The sequence below is a fragment of the Coloeus monedula genome, assembly GCF_965178545.1.
Source record: "Coloeus monedula genome assembly, chromosome: 6".
Taxonomy (NCBI): domain Eukaryota; kingdom Metazoa; phylum Chordata; class Aves; order Passeriformes; family Corvidae; genus Coloeus; species Coloeus monedula.
In genome coordinates, this window is record NC_138786.1 from 19,442,490 (window position 1) to 19,464,595 (window position 22,106).

At 48.3% G+C, this 22,106-nt stretch overlaps 1 protein-coding gene across 3 annotated transcripts; it reads left to right on the top strand.

Moving 5' to 3' along the window:
• Positions 1–5,088: 5,088 nt before the first annotated feature.
• On the top strand, positions 5,089–15,764 carry RNH1 (ribonuclease/angiogenin inhibitor 1). 3 transcript variants are annotated; one of them, XM_082283929.1, is made up of 10 exons: positions 5,089–5,138; positions 6,769–6,874; positions 8,104–8,274; positions 10,112–10,282; positions 10,929–11,099; positions 11,885–12,055; positions 12,545–12,715; positions 13,652–13,822; positions 14,586–14,756; positions 14,972–15,764. In XM_082283929.1, exons 2-10 carry the CDS (start codon positions 6,789–6,791, stop codon positions 15,057–15,059), a joined length of 1,371 nt encoding a protein of 456 aa, XP_082140055.1. In that variant the 5' UTR covers positions 5,089–5,138; positions 6,769–6,788; the 3' UTR covers positions 15,060–15,764. The 3 variants fall into 3 exon arrangements, with proteins under 3 accessions (XP_082140055.1, XP_082140056.1, XP_082140057.1); XM_082283930.1 differs by lacking the exon at positions 5,089–5,138 and adding an exon at positions 5,206–5,225; XM_082283931.1 differs by lacking the exon at positions 5,089–5,138 and adding an exon at positions 5,362–5,423.
• The last annotated feature ends 6,342 nt before the right edge of the window (positions 15,765–22,106 follow it).

Here is a 22,106-nt window from a genome sequence, read left to right on the forward strand (position 1 = left end):
ACCCTCAACCCCTGCAATTTCTTGGTGACCACGGGGCAACTTCGGGACGATGGAAAACCAGAGGACCGTAAGTCTGGTCAAACTGATGCTGCATCGCCCTCTGCAGACGGGCAGGCAAAGACTGCTGCAGGTTGAGGCAGAAGATGAAGAAGAAAAGCAGGGCTATGAGAAAAATTCCTCTGACAGTACTTTTCCTGCAGGTGTGTTGGTTGATATCTGGAAAGTTCCTTTTTCTTGGGCTCCAATTTCGCTGGACCCACGGTGAAAGAATGTATCCACAGGGATAAAATATTACACATATACTCACAGCACTATTTCATTACAAAGCTCTCCACTCCCCCCCCCCCCCCAAAAAAAACAGTGCAAAATGGAGAGAACAGCTTTTCTTTTACAAGAACAAGGCGACCACATCAGAACAGCAAGAATTTCCTCCCTAATGGTTTTCTTGTGTGAATCTATAATGAGCTGCCACAGTATGGAACATCCATATGCGTGTGTGCACACATGCAAGTCAGGGTGAGCAATTGCCTGTATTTGCTGAAAAACCCAAACCTTGCTCAGCCACCTCGCTACCAGCATCTGTTTATTGACCTCCTTTTATTTTTTTTTTTTAGCTCCTGAGGCATCAGTTAAGCCAGTGTCAGGTTCTCCACTCTAGCTCCACAGATACTTCGCTCCCCAGTGCTTAATCAGCCCACTGACTCTTCAGGAATGACCCAAGTTTTGCATTTCCTCACCCTACAAAGGCTTACTTCAAGCTTGCACACAGGCTCAAGGAACAAATGGCTTCCAGCAATGGATCAAGTAGGATATAAACAAATCACTCAGCGCAACAAATGGAGCTGGGCACATGCTTGCAACTCGCTGTTTTGATCTCCACAGAATTTATGGAATGAATTTTCTGGTAGGGATCACATAGCCAAGTTAGCAAAAGATCTACCACTACTCTAAGAAGTTTATTGTCTTTAATTATAATTAAGTATATGCACAGAGGCATCATGAGAGCAGAGAGGACAGAACAGGAGACTGCTAGAAGGGGAAAAAGTGGAGTTTTCAGCTTACACTCATGGCCTTAATTTAAGTACTCTTTTGTAAGTTTGATCTACGGTTATGTGTGTAATTTTAGTTTTAAAATAAAGTAATCTTAAATGTAGAGACACATCTCAACTTCCTCAGATGCCAGGACACAAGACCTACACTTCATGTGCTCATGCCAGCTGTGCCCAAAGGCAGCAGGGGCAAGACAGGCATCACCATGCTCTCCCTCCCTGCTACAAAGACCAAAAGAGGGGGAGGATCTAAAACAAGAGGAGATAAATTTGAACGAACTCAGGAAGGATAATGGGAAACTGTGATAAAGAAGGGAACACAGGGCGGATGTTACTGCCAGGCTCCTCAAGGAATCTTCAAGGAATCAGCCTGAGTCTGTACAAATAACCAAATGGACATGCCTTCCATCAGGAGTCTTCCACTGTTTCCATGGCAAGACATACACAGATATTTCTCACTGGTGTTTGCTGTTGGCTTTATCAGCCCTATTTTGCATCATTTCCTCTGGATTTGTGTGTATCTCAATGAGCAGGATGGCCTGGTCCTGCTTGCTGGGGAAGGGCAATAGATTTTTCCTGAAATGCCTTTTGTTGTCCTCACAGTGAGGGCAGCCAGAGAGATGACAGGGAGATAGAAGCACACAACTTTTTGACACGGCTATTTGGCCTGTAAATCTAATATTTCTCCAGCACAGACCAGAGTGTATTGGGTGCTTTGCCCAGGACAGGAGGTCAACAGAAGATCCACATGACATGAACTTCTCTGAAACCTCTAACGTTAAACACTAGACTTTGTCCTTTAGAAACTCCCGATATGTGCAGCCAAGCAGGAATCAAGAGCAGAGAGATGCCAGTGGTGGCTGGATAGGAAATGACACTTTTGCTGTTGGGCTGAATTACAGGAATCTGACTTCAAATTGCCTGGTTGACCAGGGGGTCTCCTGCCAGCATTAACTTTCTTCCTAACACTAGTGGTCTTCCTGAAAGCATTGTGTCAAGCAAGAAGGGCAGAGACATCCTTCAGCAGCCACAGCATGCCGTCCGTTTCCCTGCCAGGGAGCATCATAGCAAGTACCAAAGCTGGGAGGGAGCTTGGGCCATCCCCAAGCTCTTGCCTGTGGTTTAGCAAGTTTCAGGTCAGACCCAGAAGCACAAGGACTGTTCTAGCAAACTCTTTGTGGATGACCCTGTTTTCCTGAGAGGCAATGCAGAAGAAGTGCACTCTCTGGCTTTCAATTCTCTTCTGGGCACTGAGGAAGGTGGGTTTTAGCTCAATGAGCTCTCTTGGTGATTGGTTCCCATCTCCTCCAGAAGAAGGACAACAAAAGCAGCTGGGGGGAAAACTGCTAGTGTTTCTCCCATGGCTCAACAAAGGCTCTGTTTCCCTCATTCCGCCACCATCTCTGTCAGCATCTGCAGCCACAGGAGGGAAAAGTAGATCTGGTCTTCTGCTTCTGGATCATTTGCAGGCTATTGAAACATTAATTCATCTTCACACCATTGAGAATGGGGGAAGAAAGCCGGTTTCTTCAACCCGAAACTATTGTGTGATGCAGCTTGAGTGATGGCAGGGTTTTCCTTGAGGAGGAGAAGAGCCAGTGGGAATTTGGGAGGAGGAGGCGTGGGAGTGGGGTCCATGCTTGCTGCTGAGGGGCAGTTTTAGGGAGACACAACCAGGGCTGTGCCCAAGGGACCCTTCCAGGCAGTGTGAGCATTCAGCTTGTGCAGAAGCAGGGGGCTGCCTGTGCCCTAGCCTCTGCTGGGAGGTGGGATGCATAACCCCCAGGTGAGGCGAGAGGTAGGTAGGAATGTGTTCATCATCACTCCTAGGCCTGGCAGGACAGGGCTTGCCTGGAGAATGGAGAAACTATGCAGTCTCTACCATCTTTATCCACACTTTACACTGCGGTGGCCTAATTTTCGGCTGGATCCTTCAGTGGCAACTGCTCCCTTGCTCTGGGCTAAACCACGGCAAGTGGCCACATGATCCAGAGTGAGAAGTTAAAGCTGCCTCTGTCATCATCAGGGGCTTTTGGCGACATTTGCTTCGTCACAAGCCAGACACAATCGTGTGCACAGCTCTTGCTCCGCAAGGCCGTGAAGGGCTGCCACGGGAGGAAAAAAGCCGTCAGAGCCCAAAACTGCTTCCCTCCCTCTAGCAGGCACCATGTGTACGACAGCAGAGGTTGCGTGGTAACGGCAGCAGGAAGGCGCCAGCTCTGCCCCCCTCGCTCCCCGCACAGCACCGACAACAGCAAGGTACGTATCAGCGGCAAAACCAGGCTCTGAAACTCCCGAAACTTTCCCTCCTGCTTTCCGGGGAGGAGCACGGAACCATTTTAAAGCCGTGCTTTGTAGGGAACAGCTGGTTGTGCTTAGTTGAAGTGTTGTGTGAGCCAGGGTTATGGAAAGAGGATGTTTGTAGGAAGAAAAAACTGGGGGAGATGCTGAGATTTTGGGGGTGGAGGGAGGAAGGGAGGCAAGTCGGGATGTTGCTTAGTGCCTTTCGGCACTTCAAAACCTTTCTTTGTTCTGTCTTGTGAAAATCTGAATGAGCTTTTACTGGGACTAAAACTACCGGGAAACAATAGAGAGGGAGACAGGGAGTAGCCGGCAGGCGGAGGAGGAAGCGAGCCAAGAGGTGACGAATGCCTTCCAGCCCTGACCAAGCGCTGCCACCCTCGCCCCGCCTCGGGACGGATGTGCGGTGCAGCCACTGGTCACTGGGGTCGGGTGGGGGCAGTGGCAGAGCCCGGGAGGGCAACAGGCCTGGCAGCAGCACAAGCCCGAGGCGCCCATCCTCCACTGCTGTCACAGCTTCGTTCCAAACAGCTCAGAGAGAGGCCTTTGTGCCAGCGAGGTGCAGCTCTGCTCAACGTGTTGTGCTACTGAGGGACACAGATATGAGAGAAGATGCGTCCTGGATAGGACTGGTGACAGGGATGGGGAGCAGGGACATCCCAGGCCCTCCAAGCTGGCCCCCGTGCACAGCTCTCTGAAAGCTGGAAGTCAGGGACACCACTGAGGATATTTTTGTTGCTTCCACCTCAAACAGTTCCTAGTTCCGAGCTCCCTGGGGAAGTCCTGTGTCCCCTGGCCGAGACCTTGCCATGGTGCTTCTGCCCTGGGTGACCTGCATGCGTTCCCATCTTGCTCCAGGTCCCGGCACACAGCAGAGGTTGCCCTCCCAACTGGTTGGGACACTACCTCATTTTATGTTTGATACTCCCACCCTTTGTGCATCCCCTCATTATAAGGATTTCTCCTTCTTCTGTCTTGTTTGCTGTGTATCCCAGTGCTCCTTCTCAGGGGGGAAGAGCAGAGAGATCAGAGTGGATGGAAAAAAAAGGGCAACAGGAGATACAAATAAAAGGAAAGGGAGGAAAAGAGGATGAAAATGGAGAAGTTGGTGAGAAGATGAAAAAGAGGGAAGACATAGGCTAAGAGGAGGGATAGCAGAAAAAAGGAGGACAAACAGGTGAAAAATAACAAAAGAGGAAATGGTGAAAGAAGGGAGAAGGGGGAAAAGGAAAGAAAAGAGGGACGGAAGGAAGGAAGGAAGGAAGGAAGGAAGGAAGGAAGGAAGGAAGGAAGGAAGGAAGGAAGGAAGGAAGGAAGGAAGGAAGGAAAAAATGGGAATAAAGACGAGGAAAAAAGGGAAGAGGGAAGGAAGAAGCACATGAAAGAGGAAAGTAGAAAGTGAAAGGGGAAAAAGAAAAAAGGAAGTGAGGAAAACAGGAAAAAAAGGAAGGAAGGAGATATGAAAGAAACAGATAAAGAAGAGTGGAGGGGAAAGGGTGAAAGAAGGTCGGAAAAGAGGCGGAGAGGGAAGCAGGGACAAGTCAGGAAAAAATTAAGAAAGGGAAAGACAAGAATTGCGAAAGAGAGGAGAAAGGGCGTTAAGTGTCAGAGCAGGAAAAAAGGGAGAGGGGGAAAAACGGACGGAAAGGAGAAAGAAAAAGGGAGAGAAAGAGAAAAAGGGAGAATAAAGGGGAAAAAGGGAGGAGGGACAGATCCTGCCCCTCCCCGCCGCGATACGAGGCGGAGCCGGGCCGAAGCCGGCGGCAGCTGCGCGGTGGCGGGGCGGCGGTAGGAGCTGGGGAGCCGGGTCGGGCCGGGCCGGGGCGGAGGGAGCAGGGAAGGAAGGAAGCCTGGGAGGGAGAAGCGCTGCCTGCGGTGCGGGAGGCGGTGCGGGAGGCGGCGGGGCTGTGAGCACCGGGGCGGGGGGGACCGGGCAAGGGCGGCAGCGGTGGCGGCTGTGCCCCGGGGCAGGACCGGGCCGCTGCCCGGGACCCCGAACGGGATCCTCCCTCAGCTCGCAGGAGGGTGCAGAACTCGGAGCTGGGGGGAAAACCCTTTCTCGATCCGGGGAAGGTAAAACGGGAAAGGGCCTGAGTGACGCGGGGAGGGCTGTGACGGTCCGGCTGCGACTGTCCTCTCGCCTGTCGCCGCTAGCTCCGATCCCTGTCACCCCGCGACAGGTGGGGCTGTGGGGCCATCCCACGTAGGCCGTGGGCCGGGATTCCCGACAGCGCTCGCGTTGGGAAGGGAAGGGAGAGGCCGAGCACGTCCGTGAGCTCACGATCCCGCTGGCGCCGTGTGCCGGTCCCGCCGCGGTTCCCGAGCGCCGCCCCGCGCTCGGGCGTGGCCCCTCCCCACGTGGGTCCCGGGTTTGTTGTGGGTGCGACCTGACGGGAGCGTGGTACCGAGCTGGCCTCTGAATAGCGGGTTTGGGATCCCCGCGATGTTACGGCGGCGGGAGGGGACTGGCATGAGGGAAGGCTGTGGCTGACTGCAGCTCACATTCCGATGGGATAGCTCAGGGATTATTTCTTTCACAAACGCCCCGTAGTCTGAGTCATGCTGGCCAAACCAGCAGACCAAGGCTGCGTTTTGTCACCTAATGTAGCGCTGCCTTTAACCCCATCCCTTGTAGACTAAACCTAGAGCACAGCTACTGGCCTTGGCATGTTTATGTGCACGTTTATCTGGAGCCGTTCTGCAAAGCGCTGTGTTTACATCACTTCAGAAATGCAGTCTGATTGCAGAACAAAAAAAAAAATCTAAATCTGCTTACCAGCTTCTCTGTACTTGGATTTGCCCGACCAGAGTGACCTTTCAAACCCTGGGTATCGAATTGTGGAGGAACACTTCTCCCATCCATGCAAGTTCCACTTCTCACGTACAGACACATGTCCAGCAGGATTTTTAATTTCAGCCCAGGCAGTTCTCATGCGCATGTTCCTCATTCACCCAAATTCTCTCAAAAATATCCCAATTTTAAGTATAGCTTGAGGTTCCACAGCGGGTCAGGTGTGCCACACTTGTGGGACTTGGTGTCCGTGTGGCTCAGCAGTGCAATAGTGAGCGAGTAGCACCAGTGCCCCTATAAAGCTCCTTCTGGTTAAGCTCCCTTGAAGGGGGAAGGGGAACATCTTATTCTCACACAAGCAGCCTTCAGATAACAGGCTGTTGCCATATCTCTTCAGGATTCCTGTGCTTTTTTCCTCTCAGAGGAAGGCCTTCCCAAGTCCCAGACAAAACCATTCCAACTCTCCTGGTCTTATACTGGTGTTTGCAGGAGACTGGTTTTGGAAAAATAGAATCTGTCCCCTTTGCACAGTATGACTTATGGCTGAGAGCGGGGGGGATTGAAGAACACTGTTGCTTCTCAGTCAATTAAAAAAAAAAAGTGGTTTTGTTTTGTTTTAATTTTCAGGTCTTATCTCAACTATCAAAATGGAGCTTGACATCCAGTGTGAAGAGATAAGCCCATCTAGATGGACTGAGCTTCTGACCACAATGAAATCCTGCAAAACCATCAGGTAGTAACTGGTTATGTATCATCTCTTTTAAGTAAAAACTTGCATTTCTCTCCTGTGCTTTTCATCTTCAGAACTGTTTGACCCGGGACTTAGAAATTGCACAGCAACAGGAATGCTCCTACCCGTTTTTATCCAGAAAATGAATTTAAAGGGGGGATAAACTCCTTCCCTCTTGCAAAGTTTTTTCAAGTACAGATAAATATCCTTTGGTATGAAGTAATGTTGCCCTGTTTCTTGGCATGCCATAGGGCTCAGCTAGGTAAATGTGATTTAAATATTTGACCACCATTTTGATTATTCTGCCTTTCTCTCAAGAGAGAGGGAAGACATATCTCTGTGCTTATTAGGTTGCACACTCTTTGGGTTGCAGGCTTGATGCTGTCAAGTGATTTTGGCTTTGAAAGTCAGGTACAAGCCATGTGCCATCAGCTTTTAATTCTTCACTTGACCTTAAGAAGTACCAGCCTTGTTTGTTGAGCAGACAATGGGAGGGAACCATCTCCTGGGGTGTAAGGTGTAGGACAGGGCCCAGGAGAGTTGCTTGTGCAGTCTTTCCCCTCTGCTGGTTGGGAATTCACACTTCCCAGGATGGCATCATCCTGCTGGGGCTGGAGAGAATGGGCCACATAGTGCCAGCAATGCCTCGAGGGCACTGGACCTGGTGAGGGCAACTTCCTTTTGTTTTGCAAAGGAGCCTTTTACAGGCAAAGCTTCATGGGCCTGGCTGATGCCCACGGGGAGAAGCCACTGCTGAACTGCAAACTCAGGGTTTGTGTGCTGAGATTCCTGCTGGAGAGAGATGGTGCAAGACAGCATGACTCACCTGCAAGAGACCAGCCTGCTGATGAGTGCCTCTGGGGCTGGCTTCAGACCCAGTGTGGCTGTTCTCAGTGCAGAACCAGTCTGACAGCCTGTAAGCTGGCAGGTGGTTTGTCACTGTCACTGTTTATAGGAAGGTGCTTCCTCCAGCTGTAGTGGGATGACTTGTGCCGTCTTCTGTGCAGCACAGAGGAGGAGCAAGGCTTGTGGAGCTGCCATCCAGCCCATCTTGTGGTGCAGCCCAGAGCACACCTTGGTCTGGGCCACAATCAACACCCAGCAGGTCCTGCACATACTGATGGAGGCATCCCAGGAACTGCAGGAACATTGCCCACTCTGCTTTCACAAGCAGTACTCCAGCCAGGGAGAGCAGAGCGACTCTGAGGACTTCTTCTCTCCTTATCTTTCAGGTTGGATGACTGCAATCTCTCCAGCAGTAACTGCGAGGATCTCTCTTCCATCATCAACACAAATCCATCCCTCACAGAGCTGAAGCTGAACAACAATGAGCTGGGAGATGCAGGTGTTGAGTACCTGTGTAAAGGGCTGCTGACGCCAAGCTGTAGCCTACAGAAGTTATGGTAAAGCCCCACTGACTGTCTTGCTCCATCATGCTGTCACAAATGAGTGTTTTAAGGTCTCTTAAAGAATCACTGGCAAAGACAGGTTTAATATAAAAGTGAAAGCACAACAGTTCGTTGATAAGGTTCATTCTACTACTTACTAGATGGTTAAAGCACAGAGAGAAAAAGCAAACAAAAACCTAAAGTCAATATCCAATGTCAACCCAAAAATTATCTACAGGGAGGCTGGGAGAGGGCAGAAGGGTCAGGATAGGAAAGGGTGAATAAAGAAGACACTCCTTTTGAGTCCCAAGGTTTAGAATCCTAAACTGAGTCCTGGACTGGACCAACACTCAGGCCTGAAAGTTTTAACAGCACTTAAACTTAAGAGCACTTAATTAATAGCTTGGGTTAAACAATTTAACAAAGGTTCATATAGAATTTACTATAATGCAACAGTAACTCACAGGCCTAACTTACGTATCTAAAGAGTTTAATAATCTAGGACAGCACCATTCACAGTCCATTTGCTGTAGCATATTCCCACCCACAAGGACACAAAACTAAAGGAGCATTTACGAGGTGCTCACCTGTGGAAAATTCCCCTCAGATTCAGTGAAAGACTCACACTGGATGCCTTTGAGGTTGAGCCTTGCAGAGTGGGCGTGACAGCCCAGGATCCATCGTCATTTGGCAATCACTGGAGTGCAGCAAAGTGGAGAGTTTTCTGGCTCTGAGAGGCATTTTATAGAGGCACCCCACTACATTATAGCATTAGTGGGCTTCCCTCAGCAAGCCTGGTGTAGGAGCTTTAGTCAGAGCCTGTAGCTGCTGCCCCTGCTCCTCAGAAGGCCTCAAAGAGATGCCTTCTCTGTCCAACATTTCTTCTGCAGGGTACAGGAGTCCTCCAGCTCCTGAGGGGAATCTGGGATCTTCAGGACACTACCTTGTAAAAATCATTTGCCTTTTAGATCAGATATTAAAGTCCCTGTGCCCCCTGCAATGAGGACTCAGACAAATAGAAAGAAAGTTGACTATGAAGCTGATTAAACTGCAACTCTCTGATGGGCCTTCAAGAAATAACTGGTACTCTGTACTGGAAGACTTGAGTAGTATTTCGGAGAGTTTGCCCTAGGCTTCAGACTTCTCCAGATGCTCAAGGCACAGTCTGGATTAGGCATTTTCAGTTCTGTAGAAATGTAATTGTCCATTTTTGAGGTTCTGGTAAGGTGCCTTAGGAAATAAAAGAGCAACCAAATCCAATTCAAACCTCCCTGCACAACACCTCTCCATTGCTGCCAGTCTTGCGTGCTAACTCTATAAACACCCCATAGCAATACAAGCACAGTTCCTATGCTACTTCTCCAAGCCTGAATGCTGAAGGATCAACTTCATAGATCCTTCTTGTACTCTACCATTAAACTTCTAAATTATATCTGTGGTTGGATGAGATTTTAACTTCTGCCTACTCTGGATCATATTTCTAGTGGGGGCAAGAAATCCTAAGATGCCTTTGCTTTATCTCTGGGGTCAGCTTCCTGATATTTAAACCACTTCTATAAAGCAGTTGTGGGCTACTTCTTGTAGGGTGGATCCTTACCCTGCTGGAGGTGCTGTATGAGCAATTACACTGAAGGAAGCATGGGAGCTATTGTTTGTGTCACAGGTGTAATACCAACTGATAAAATATATTGGCACACCTGTAAAATAACATTAACTAGCCTAGAGGGGTTATGCACTGTCAGAGCCGTGGTGTCCTTTCCAAGCTCCAGCCATGGCAGATAAACCTCTCTGAGAAGAGCCTCTGTAATTCTAGGAGTGCATTTCCCTCACCCCTGTTTCCTCTCTCCTGCAGGCTGCAAAACTGCAATCTGACTAGTGCCAGCTGTGAGACCCTGCGCTCTGTCCTCAGTGCCCAGCCGTCCCTGACAGAGCTGCATGTAGGGGATAACAGACTGGGAACTGCTGGAGTGAAGGTGCTGTGCCAAGGGATGATGAACCCCAGCTGTAAGCTGCAGAAGCTGCAGTAAGTAGTCACTGTGCTCTTTTGGTTATCAGACAGGCCATGCTTGCCTTTCCCTTGACACAATCAGGAGTTTTGTTGCCAAGTGTGGATTTGTTCTTGTTTTACCTGAAATTGTCATGCTTATTCATGCTGGTGGGTCTTGTGGGTTTGGAATAGTCGGGTGTATGTTTGTTTAGCCCTCCTGGCAGTGGTGGCTGTAAATGCAGGACCTCTGAGATGCCCAGGAAACATCAGATTCTGCTGCCCTTGGTCCTTGTGTCATGGCTGAGCAGGACCAGGGTGTATTTGCAGCCCCCAGCTCCTCCCAGGCAGGCCTGGAGGTGACGTTCATGATAGTGTTGCAATGCAGAGCTAAGCCCTGTGCTCCAAGGCTGCCTGTGCACTGGTTTAATGGAGGCCTAGTGTAAAAATGAGTCTTGCTAGGGTCCCTTGGGATCTAGTTTAAGATTTAATGCTTCCTGAAATGAGCAGAGAGATGCTGTTAAAAACTCTTACAGTTATCTCCGGTTTTATGTGTTGCCTGGTCTCAACTCACATTGGCATGTTTTCTGCCCTGGCTAACACACACCAGGCCCAGCTGATTCTTGTGGTAGCAGAATGTGTGAGGAAAGTTGTCTTTTTGCCTGGTCTTCTTTTCTTCTTGCAGGCTGGAGTATTGTGAACTCACAGCTGATATTGTGGAAGCTCTCAATGCTGCTCTGCAAAGCAAGCCCACCCTGAAGGAGCTCAGCCTGAGCAACAACACGCTGGGAGATACAGCTGTAAAGCAGCTGTGCCGGGGCCTGGTGGAGGCAAGCTGCAACCTAGAGCTACTACAGTAAGGAAGAGCTGGTCATCTCTCATGGCAACTAGTGCTGCTGCTAATCATAGCATCCATAGGACAGGAAAAATTGTTGTCAGCAACGCTTGAAATGTAGGCCCGATTTTTTGCTGGCTCAGATTTATGTAACTGGAAACTGCACACAGATGTCTGGGGATTTCAGTTTTGGAGTTTTTGGCACTCCAGGTTAAACCACCACTTACTAAGGGAGACTGCTCACCCATGTCTCAGAGCAGAGGAACAATTGCCCTCAGTGGCTCTAGTTCTTAAACTGGAATTACCAGCCAGTTGAGTATACTTATTCAAGGCCCTTTTTTGCTACAAAACAAAGGTGCTGGGTTTGGCATCATCTTTGGGGTAAAGCCCATGAAGGGCTTTACAGGAGAAGCAAGATTCTTTTCATCTTGCCCCTGTGGTTCAGTAGGTGTTGGCTCAGCAGGGACTCATTGTGTGGTACTGCCAAAAGTTCCTCTTAAAAAGGATAACTGATAAAAAGGGAAAATTTGACAAGAATGATCCTTGCATTAATGCATATGAATGGCTGGGTCCAAGTGTCCTGCAGCCTCATGAAATGCAGGACCAGTGTGTTGCCTCACCCAGACCCCATCTCAGACACCTGTGTCCTCTCTGAGCCTTGCAGGATGTGGGAGTGCCTGGCTGAGCTGCACTGGTTTGCAGCAAGGAGCCAGCCCATAGACCCTTCTCAGTCTGAACTGGGGTGTTGGGGTGTTTCTAACACAGTGGGTCTGGAGCAGCAACTCCAACTGTGCTTTTTCCTGCAGCCTGGAAAACTGTGGCATAACCAGCGATAGCTGTCTGGAGATTAGTGCTGTTCTCAGGAGCAAGTCATCTCTGATGGATCTTTCTGTGGGGGACAACAAGATTGGGGACTCCGGTCTGGCTCTGCTGTGCCAGGGACTGATGCATCCTAGCTGCAAAATCCAGAAGCTGTGGTAAGGGTGGGCAGAGGTTTCTTAAATCCCTTCTGCAGCCCCTGAGCTGTTTAGGTTGTGCTGCTGGTTTGCTCTTAAGTGGAAAGTTACTCAGTTACCCTCTACAGTCAAAAAAGTGTCTCAGCTGCAAATCAACTAATTCCCAAAACTGGGTGGGGACACCATGAACGAGTAGGGCCACGTTGAAATTGCTTGGATCAAATTCTGGGTAGAGGGCGAAAGGAAGCTTGTGATGGCATTGTCTTGGCTTCCACTTGAGTTATCTGTCTACTAGAATTGCATATTTCTGTTTCTTTATTTGTGTGTTACAAGCAGAGCTTTTGGTGCAGCAGTGGAAAGTAAGGAAAGGAGGAAGCTGTGTGGTATGATGTATGAAAGGATGCAAGAAAATGAGATAATGTAACCAGAAATTCAGAATACTAAAACTCTGTTTTCTAATCTCAGTCATTCTTGGAAGAAAATAAAATAACATTTTGTTCTTCCCTGCAGGTTATGGGACTGTGATCTCACAAGTGCTAGCTGTAAAGATCTCTCCAGACTCATCAGTACAAAGGAGACCCTCACAGAGATCAGTCTGATAGACAATAACCTGAGAGACTCAGGGATGGAAATGCTGTGTCAGGCGCTCAAGGATCCCACATGTAAACTTCAGGAGCTATGGTGAGCTGCTGTCAAGTTTCACATTCCCACTGCCTTCTTTGGAGGCCTCACTGAAGAAAGATGTAAGTGAACTAATGCCCACCCAAATAGATCCTGAGTTGCAGTGGTTCCATAAGCAACTCCTGCTGGTTGTTACTGAAAGGATTTATAGACTTAAAAAGGGTTTTTCTAGATTTGAAGACTTCAAAAGGATTTGTATTTCTAAACTTGTAGACACTTTGAAGATCTGCCCCATCACAGTTAGCCTGTTATAAGCAAAAGGAGATCAAGCATCACTTGCAGAGCTTCTAATTAATTGTTTTATTGTGCAACAAATGGCAGTTAAGGGACTTTTGAAGTTTGAAAGGCCTGATGGAACAGCAAAATGAATGCCGTGATCACATATTTCAGGTGCTCCACTGGAGCTAAGCTCTCTCACCGATGAGACAAAAGAAAGCTCTAGTGACACAAACATTTCTCAGCATCCTGTGCTTTTGACTGTGTTACTTTTTAGGCTGGGATGGTCTGGTGTCTGGGAGAGGAAATTTGTTCTTTCACTTAGAACTTGAATTTTCCTACATTGCAGATTCATCTCCTGCCCCCAGCTCGGTTCTTCCCCTGCCCTGGTGGCCTGGAAGTCAGTGAGGTGCCTCAGGAGTGCACAGTGGAGCCAACAGTGACTGTTGGAGCAGAACAACTTCTTTGTTCCTCTGCTTTTTGGGCAGGTGCCTTTCCTAGGTGCACACTCCACAACAGACATCCCACATACAGAATGGGAGAGGTGCTGCCTAGAAAGGACTGAGCAGACAGGCATTGAGAGGAGTACAGTGATTGCAGGAAAGCTCTGGTTCCTCTGTTGCCACTGTCTGGGCTCCTGTTAAACAAATGTAAAGAGTGAACAGTGCCTTATAGTCTCCAGATGTCCCACCTAGATCTCACGTCACTTTTGCTTTGCAGGGTTAGGGAGTGTGGGCTCACTGCTGCTTGCTGCAAGGCTGTCAGCTCTGCTCTCACCACCAACAAGCACCTGAAAGTACTGCACATAGGCGAGAACAAGCTGGGAGATGCAGGTGTGGAACTCCTGTGTGAAGGGCTGATGCACCCCAACTGCAACATCCAGTCCCTATGGTAAGGTGCACTCTCAGAAGTCATCTTCTGTCTGAATTCATCCTTTGCCTTTAACTTCCATGGTCCCTATGGGTGCCAGCACAAGTGCTGGTCCAGCCTCACCAGAAGGAGCAGGCAGCCAGCTGGAGCATCACCTCCAGCCCTGGGGTGGGATTTGCCTTCCCCATGAGCCTGTTTCCTTCCCAGCTGGGCCCAGCTCTGGGCTGTGTGATGCTCAACGCCCCGTGCTTGTTCTCTCCGTGCCGTTGGGCAGAAGCCAGAGTTGTGCTCTGATACCTAAATTCACAGTGAGTGAGTGAAGCAGATGGGTCATGGGAGACATCAGTAAGACTTCAGAAATGTATGTCTTTTTACCACTTGAAGCTACTTGGTCATCAACTGAGAGGCCTCAGTTTCCCTCTTTAGAGAGATGGTTGCAAGTCTCAAGTATAATAATAAAGCTTAGAGCTGATTTATGATCAGTTTAAACCAAAGAGAAGATGATGCATGATGATGAAATTGGGAATAACTTCAATGTTCCTTCTACCCCCATAGCTGCACACTATTAACCTTTAGGGAGGCCTTTGAGGTGTTCAGCAGTCACTACAAGGGCAGCTGTCTCTGTGGCAAGACCACGGGCTAGCCCCTGCTGATGTCTCAGAGATGTCACCTTTGCAGGGATCTCTGGTCCTTGCTGGGGATGTCCATGCCTGCTGCCTGGGTGTGGGCAGTGTTTCCTAGCCCCAGGGCTCACTGCACCGGCCTCTCCCTCCTCTCCCTGCAGGCTGGGTAACTGTGACGTGACATTAGGCTGCTGTGCCACCCTTGCCACCGTCATGGCCACCAAGCAGTGCCTCACCGAGCTGGACCTGAGCTACAACCCTCTGGACGACGAAGGCATCAGGAAGATCTGTGAAGCCTTGAGGAAGCCCAGCTGCAACGTGCAACAGTTAATGTGAGAGATGGTGGTAGCTCTGGCAGGGGTGGGAGGCTGGTGCTGGTGAGGGAATAAGGGGTCTTGGGTCATAAAGCATGTTTCTGGCTGCTCTCAGACCTAGATGGGGCCCTTCCTGGTAAATTACCTGCCCATACTGGCCAGTTGTGCATTTTTCTCTTCCCTTAACAGGAGGATGCTCACTAAATCTTGCTTGCCTTTTTGTTCTGGTGTAGTTTGTACGACATTTTGTGGAGTTCTGAAGTGGAGGATGAACTGAGAGCTTTGGAAGAGTCCAAGCCTGGAGTGAAGATCATTTCATGAGTGGTGACTGCCTGCAGAACAATGTCAAAGCAATGTCCTCTTCTTAATCTGAACTTTCATACGTAAAACTAATTAACTTAATAGGGAATTTTCTTGTACCAAAACCATTTGTGGATTCCCTGGGTGGGTGTCTGGGGAGCTGATTGACCTTCTCAGCATCTCTGGATGTACTAACTCTGAGATTCATGAAAGCTACAGCATCACTATCCTTGAAATAAACAATTACTGTCCTGTAGAAGTGGGTCTCTAGCCTTTAGGAGCTCTTTAATCCTATAATCCGTTCTAACAAATTAGTTGGGCTTTAAAGAGAGCTCCTTTCCCAAGGCAAGAGAACTACCCACTGCATTGTTACTGGGTGGTGCTTTCAATAGGTCTCTGGGGAAGGCTCTCAAAAAAACCTAAATGTTTTTAATCTAAAATTGTGCTCTCCCCTGTCTTTCCCTAAAAGAGTTCTTGGAAAAGCAGTGGTGGCCAAGGCACTAGAGAAAAAAGAAATGAGCAGCTGTTCAGCTATGTAATGTCAAAATTCATGCTTTTTGAAAAGTAATTTTCCTACAAACAAAAGATGCTGTGTGCATTTCTGCTAGAATGGGAAATGAGTACATGATTGATATGTTTGATCTGGCAGAGTGTTTCTACAGGAACTTTATACTTAATTTTTCTACTTATAAAAATAAAATATATCTGTATATTTCTCCTTTAAGACCAATCTAGTTACTTGTGAGCTGCAATACTACTAACACCTTGTTTTACTTGTTTGTTTTTGGTAAGTCCCTAGCTGAAACATGCCAGGAAAAGATGTTAGTCAAGGCCTTAGGTAAAGAACAAGCCTAGAAGACATTTCAGTTTTCAGGGGACACTGGGATTTCATGCTCAGAGTTGTAATAAACCTTTGTTCCAACAGAAAATGCAGCTGCTGCACACCTAAACCACAAAAGAATGAATATATCTTTAAAAACGCAGAGGGCAAGCCTGACATTGCCCTTGGCTGGCCTTGCAGGATGAATGCCAAAAAAAATCCCATTCCCCAACATTTCCTGTAGTGGTCACTTGGTGTTTCCTTCACTGGCAAATTCTGTGTGGACACCCAAGGTAAAGGTGTCCTCCAGGCTTTGCTTTCTGCTGCTCACATTGATCCCGTAGAGGCCACAACTGGCCTCTCTTTGAACTAAGCAGTTTCTACAGTAGCCTTCGCAAACCTAAAATGGTACATGAGGAATAGCTTAGTTGTGTCTTCAGGCAGGTGTGAAGGATAGGATTTGGTTTTTTCCTAAAGGCATGTCTCTCATAGCTGCCCAAAATGCTAAAAACCCACTCCTTTTTGCTTTGGTCTTCTCCATCAATAAAAACTTACCCATTCTAAGGGGCTCATAAATAGGCTTTTCAGTTCACGGTCTCTCCTGGACTTGGTGTGCCTGGATTAATTTCAGGCTGGGGGAGAAGACAGGGCTCCAGAGGGTAAAGAGATGTGTAGGGAGAGACAGAAAAACTAGGCATCTGGGGGGTGTAAAAACAGCCCTCTAAAAAGACACAGCAAATAGAAGTGGATTTTCCCTGTCCTGGCTGCCCGAGGGGGGGCACTCTGCTGTCGCACTGCAGCTGCAATGCCTGGAAAACGCCGCCTCTTCCTCCCCCGCAGGCAGATGAGCATTGGGAAGGGTCTTCCAGCACGGCCCCACAGGGGGCGTTCAGCCTGGGACAGCCTGCTCCCACCTGGGGTGAAGCCCACGCCTGCCTTTGATCCCGGAGTGGCTTTGCATTTCCTCCAAGAACGCAGACAGGATTTGGAAAAGTCTCTCAGCAAATGCCACGTGTCCAGCTGCCAGCCACAGCACGGAAAACCACAAGAGCCATATTTTGCCACCTCATGAGCTCAGGGCATCTCATGCCAGGCCAGCCTGGCAGAGCTCTACAGTTCCCCCCGGATGGGCATGAATCTGTGCACTCAGAGCCTGTGCTGTGCTTCAGGACAATGTGAAGTCCTGTGCTTAGCTCTAAAAAGTAGGTATAAATCCCAGAATCCAGGAGCAAGCCCCTGTAGCAAGAGACACTTGTACTCATAGACAAGACTCAAGCAAGGATTTCTATTCCTAAAAACGCATTTGTTTTTATTCATCTCTTAGTTGGTCCAACTCACTTCCCTGACAAACCTTGTCACAGCTGTGACCTTGGGAGAGCTGAAAGACACAGGAATTTGCTTCTGCATTTTAGATGTGTGGGTAGGCGCCATTTTAAGCTAAAGTAGTCAGGAACTGAGTCACAAACCTTTCATGTGGACTAGGTAGTAGTAGGCTGGCAGGCAAAGCCTTACTCATACCAAGACCACAGCTGGAGCACTCAGCAGTTTCTGGGACACTGCAGTCACATCCTGGTTCTCAGGGCAAATGCTTGGACTCCCTTGCAAACAATGGTTTGCAAGTACTGACTTTCTACCTGCAAGGGCTGAGTTTCACCTCATATAAAGAAACTTAAGGACAAAATTATGCAGCCAAAATAGAAGATTAAGAAATACCAGTATGACTTTCACTTTAAGCAAATATTAGAACCTTAAAAGACATGCCCCAGAGATTGAAATTCAGAGAAAACAGGTCTGAATTTTGGACCTCAGTAACAGCGACAGTGGTTTAGGGTGTAGTAAAACTTCAGGTTTTTCCTAGTAGTTTCAGATTCTACAATAAATCTAATTTTTTATTCATCACAGCAGATAATCTTGAGCTGGGACGTCACAGCATGCCAGTTAACACTGCCAGAAGCAGTTAAACAAATATTACTGTCCTCACAGTTTATACCCCAACCAAACCTCCTACTTGCTTTGGAATATCAAGTCATGGCTGCCCTGGCATCCCTGACTGCTCTCTTGGTGGCTGGCCTTTTTGGAAAGGAGTTCCAGCACAACAAGGCTCCAGGCACCAACTTCAAATAATAGTGATGCTACCAGCAATTTCAGGGCTCTAGCTGAATCTGAAAGGGGAAATCAAGCCCACTGTGTTTGAAGAGTTAACCACACACAGCACCCTGCTTTGAAAACAGTGCTTGCCATCTGAGTCACTCCCAAACCTCTACTAAAACAGTCTAAAAGGGACTTACTGCCTGAATTCCCCTTTTGCACAGATCATTGTGATTTTAAATTATCATTTCCAATATATCTCCTCCTTTCTGTGTGCCAATTTAATCAGTTGCCTCTTCCTCCACCACACCTCCTTTTCATTTCATCTCTTTTACTAAAGGGGAAAAAACAGGGGGAAAAAAACCCAAACAAACCACTAAGGAGGAAAATCTCTCTCCCCATAAGGGAAGAAGAATTTTCATCTACTTTACCCATTCCCCTCCTCACAGCTGCAAATGAACCATGGACATTTTTCCTCCTGGAGCACAGCATCACAGCCCCCTCCTTACTGAGTGATGCCCACTCCTCTGAGAGTCACACCATAAATGCCAGCCAGTTCGGTGCACTTCCACCTTGGCAAGGACTTGCAAATTGGCATCCTGATGAATATATGAGGTTAGTCTTGCCTCTCTCAGCTAAAGCCAGCTGCATCCACCACGAGAGGAAAAGCAGCCCCCAGCAGGAGGAAGAAACTGTGCTGGGTCAGATGACTGCACAGATGATAAGCTTTTCCAAGCTAGAGGGCAAATCGGTGGCACGTAGGTTGCAGGACCATGTGGCTGGGGGGGATGGAAACTTTAATTGGCCAATATCATGTCAGAGCCTATCTGGTTTGCAATTAGAGGCAGGTATGCAGTGGAGAGGTGGATTGTTGGCACTTTCTCAAGCCCTTGAAGATGTTCCAAAGCAAACACTCAGGAAAAGTCCTAAGCCAGGCCATGCTGCCCTCACGCTGGCACATAGCAGCCCGTAATATCCAGAGGGAAATAAAGCAGCAGCACAGCTGTCACTTGCACTGGCACCCTACATGCAGCTCATGCAAATCCTCCTCTGCTGCTCCCCATTTCCTGCTTCACTGGTGATTATCACATCCCAGGAACAGCCCGGTGCCATCGGGACAGCGCACAGACCCAGCACTGCCCATGCCAGCTTCTTTACATACACTCTGTGTTGCTTCTGCCTCGTCTACCCTTCACAGAAACACTTAGTTCAGACCCCAGTTACGCTTGGCAGATGATTAAAGCACCTCTTTGCTCCTGGGTACAGAAGTGCTCTGCAGGCCATATTGGGATTGTCTGGAAAATGCTGCCTGCCTCCACGACTTCTGGGTGCAGCTCAGCTGAACCAGCTCCTCATGGCTGGGTTGGAGGTGTCACTCATCTCTCATGTGCCGTAACTGCAAACCAAGGCATGAGGCTGCACTCAGAGATAATCAGAATATAAAGCACCAAAGAGCTTGCTCTGTGGCACTTCCCACAAAGAGGGAAAAGAAGACTCTTTTGTTCATCCCTGACTCCAGTGGGAAGTTGTTGCTTTCTACCCATCAGGCTCCCACGGGATCCATTTCCTGCTCTGCGCCACAGGATGCAAAGCAAATGTAAATTAGAGAACTACAGCAGGATCAAAGATAGCTGTAATCCCACCAACATGGGTTAGAGTCACCTAATGAATGCTCTGGGGAGGAAATCTGGCTGGGTTTGGATCACTTGAGAGAAAGCAAGCAGAGCTTCCAAGGCTGGGGAGAGAAAATGGGACCAATCCGAGAAATCTCAGGGAAGGTTCATTGAAGCCCAGGTGGGATGAGGAGTGAAAACCAGATGAGGGAGGAAGGAAAGCACTGGAGGATGGTGTTCTACATCCTTTCTCACTTCCCTCCAGAGTTCTTGGCCCTGTAATCTCCATGTAATTTAGCACCATCTTCTGAAAGAGAGAACCACTCCTGCTTTTCAGATGGCTCATTGCTGCTAAGTGTTTCAAGCCTTTCTAGGTTCCTGGATTTTAGGCCTGGCAGAACTGAAAGGGTATGGGATGGCTTTGGCACATCTGAGACTATGGATCTTGCTCCACAAGTGTGTGCAAAGATTAAAGAGTACTCACTGCTGGCATCAAGCTGCTACAGGACATGTTTGTACAAAAAAAAAAAAAAAATCCTACTGCTTTGGATAGGGAAAGTAGAGTTAAAACAACTGCATAGCAAAAGCAGGTGGAAAGCACATACTCTTGGCCCGTTCATTTATGCCGTGCCCATGAAGGGCTTGCAGACCTGGAAGGACTTCACAAGTCAATATGGATTGGTGTCACTAAGTCCAGCAAGGGGCTAGAATTGCTCTCCTGCAAGCCCCTCAGAGCTCAGCCTTTTCCTTCATGGCCTGCTGAGCCTCTCCCAGGACCTGTAAGGGAGCAGGTATGGAGCAGCTCTCATTGTGACTCTGACAGCTGGATTTTCCTAGCAGGCACCCAAAACACCAGCCCTCCAGAGTTTTGGTGGAGTTAATGAAGCAGCACCTCTCCACCTTGTTCCTTCCCCACGTATGCCCTGTTCTGACCTGGCTTCACCAATACTGGCTCCCACCTTGCTGAGTGATTTCTCCCTGGTGAATGACAGGGAGTTAATGAGTTTGTTTGGAATGAGAGTGTCTGCTGCAGAGATGGAGATGTGCTAAATACACCCTACACTGCAGCTGGGGATCAGGGGCTCACCTGGAGTCTCTGGCAAACAACCTCAGGAGCAACCCGAGGTCAACCACTAGAGTTTTGGAGCTAGAGTTATCGAGGACCAGAAGCCCACTATACTCCAGCTGAAAAAGAGATATTAGCAGCCTATGAGGGAGTTCAAGCCTCCTCAGAAGTTGCTGGGACAGAAGCATCTGCTCTTGGCACAACTGCCTGTCCTACACTGTATGTTCCAAGGAAACATCCCCTCAACACATCACACAACCAACGCTAGATGGAGTAAGTGGGTAGCACTGATCACACAACGAGCCCGAATGGGAAAACCTTATTTCCTAGGAATCCTAGAAGAGATTATGGGCTGGCCAGAAGGCAGAGATTTTGGAGCAGTGCCTGAGAAGGTGACTTGTGCCCAAGAAGCACCACCATATAACGAGTTACCAGAAAATGAAAGAGGCTATGGGAGCTGGGAGAGTGATGGTAACATACCAACATTTTGGCTACTGCCAAGCAGCGCTGTCCCTGTGACATTCCTTCCCCCATCAAGGGGCTGGGAGTGGGCACGATCCTGGGAGGGGACACATCCAGGCCAGCTGACCCAAAACAACCGAAGGGATATTCCATACCATATGACATCAACTCAGATATAAAAGCTATGGGAGGGAGAAAGAATTGGGGGCATTTGTTATCCTACACTGTTTGCCTTCCAGAGCAACCACTTCACATGCTAAAGCCCTGCTTCCTGGGAAGTGTCTGAACATCCTTGCTGATGGGAATTAGAGATGAATGTTTCCCTTAGCTTATGTATGAGTAAAATTTTGTTTCTCTTTTTTTGCTTTACTAAACTGCCTTATCACAACCTAATAGTTTCCATGTTATTTGGTGCACAACCAAATGACAGTCCTTTTTGGAATTCATTATCAAAAGAGAGAGGAACCCAAGACAATATATTTTCTACACAACACTGCACTTCCATTTCTATCCCAGTAATATCAAATCCTGCTCTTTCCCTCAAACATAAACCCTTCCTACATTCCATTTATATCATAGTAATAGAAAATATTCCTCTTTCACTCCAGCAGAAGCTCTTCCCAGGTGTGCACCACAAGTGCAACAGAGTCCAAAAATACTGGAGATGCAAAGTAGAATAGAATAACCTAGAACAGAATGGAACAAAACAAAACACAATATATTTCATATGCAATGTTGCACTTCCATTGATATCCTAGTAATAAAAATACTGCTCTTCCACTCCAACAGAAACTCTTCCCCTGTGTGCACCAGGGCCACGACTAGACCAGTCACAGAGATGCACAACAGGGAAGTGAGGAGATGAGGTCTTTGGGATGCAAGCAAAACACGGTGGAGAGGTATCACAGTGTGGGACAGGGACCTTGGCTTGTTTCCTTGCGCATTAAGGGGAGCTTCAGAGCTTTTGAAGTACGAGACTGAGAGAAGTGAAAACACTGGCAGATGAGTTCCTGGGCACA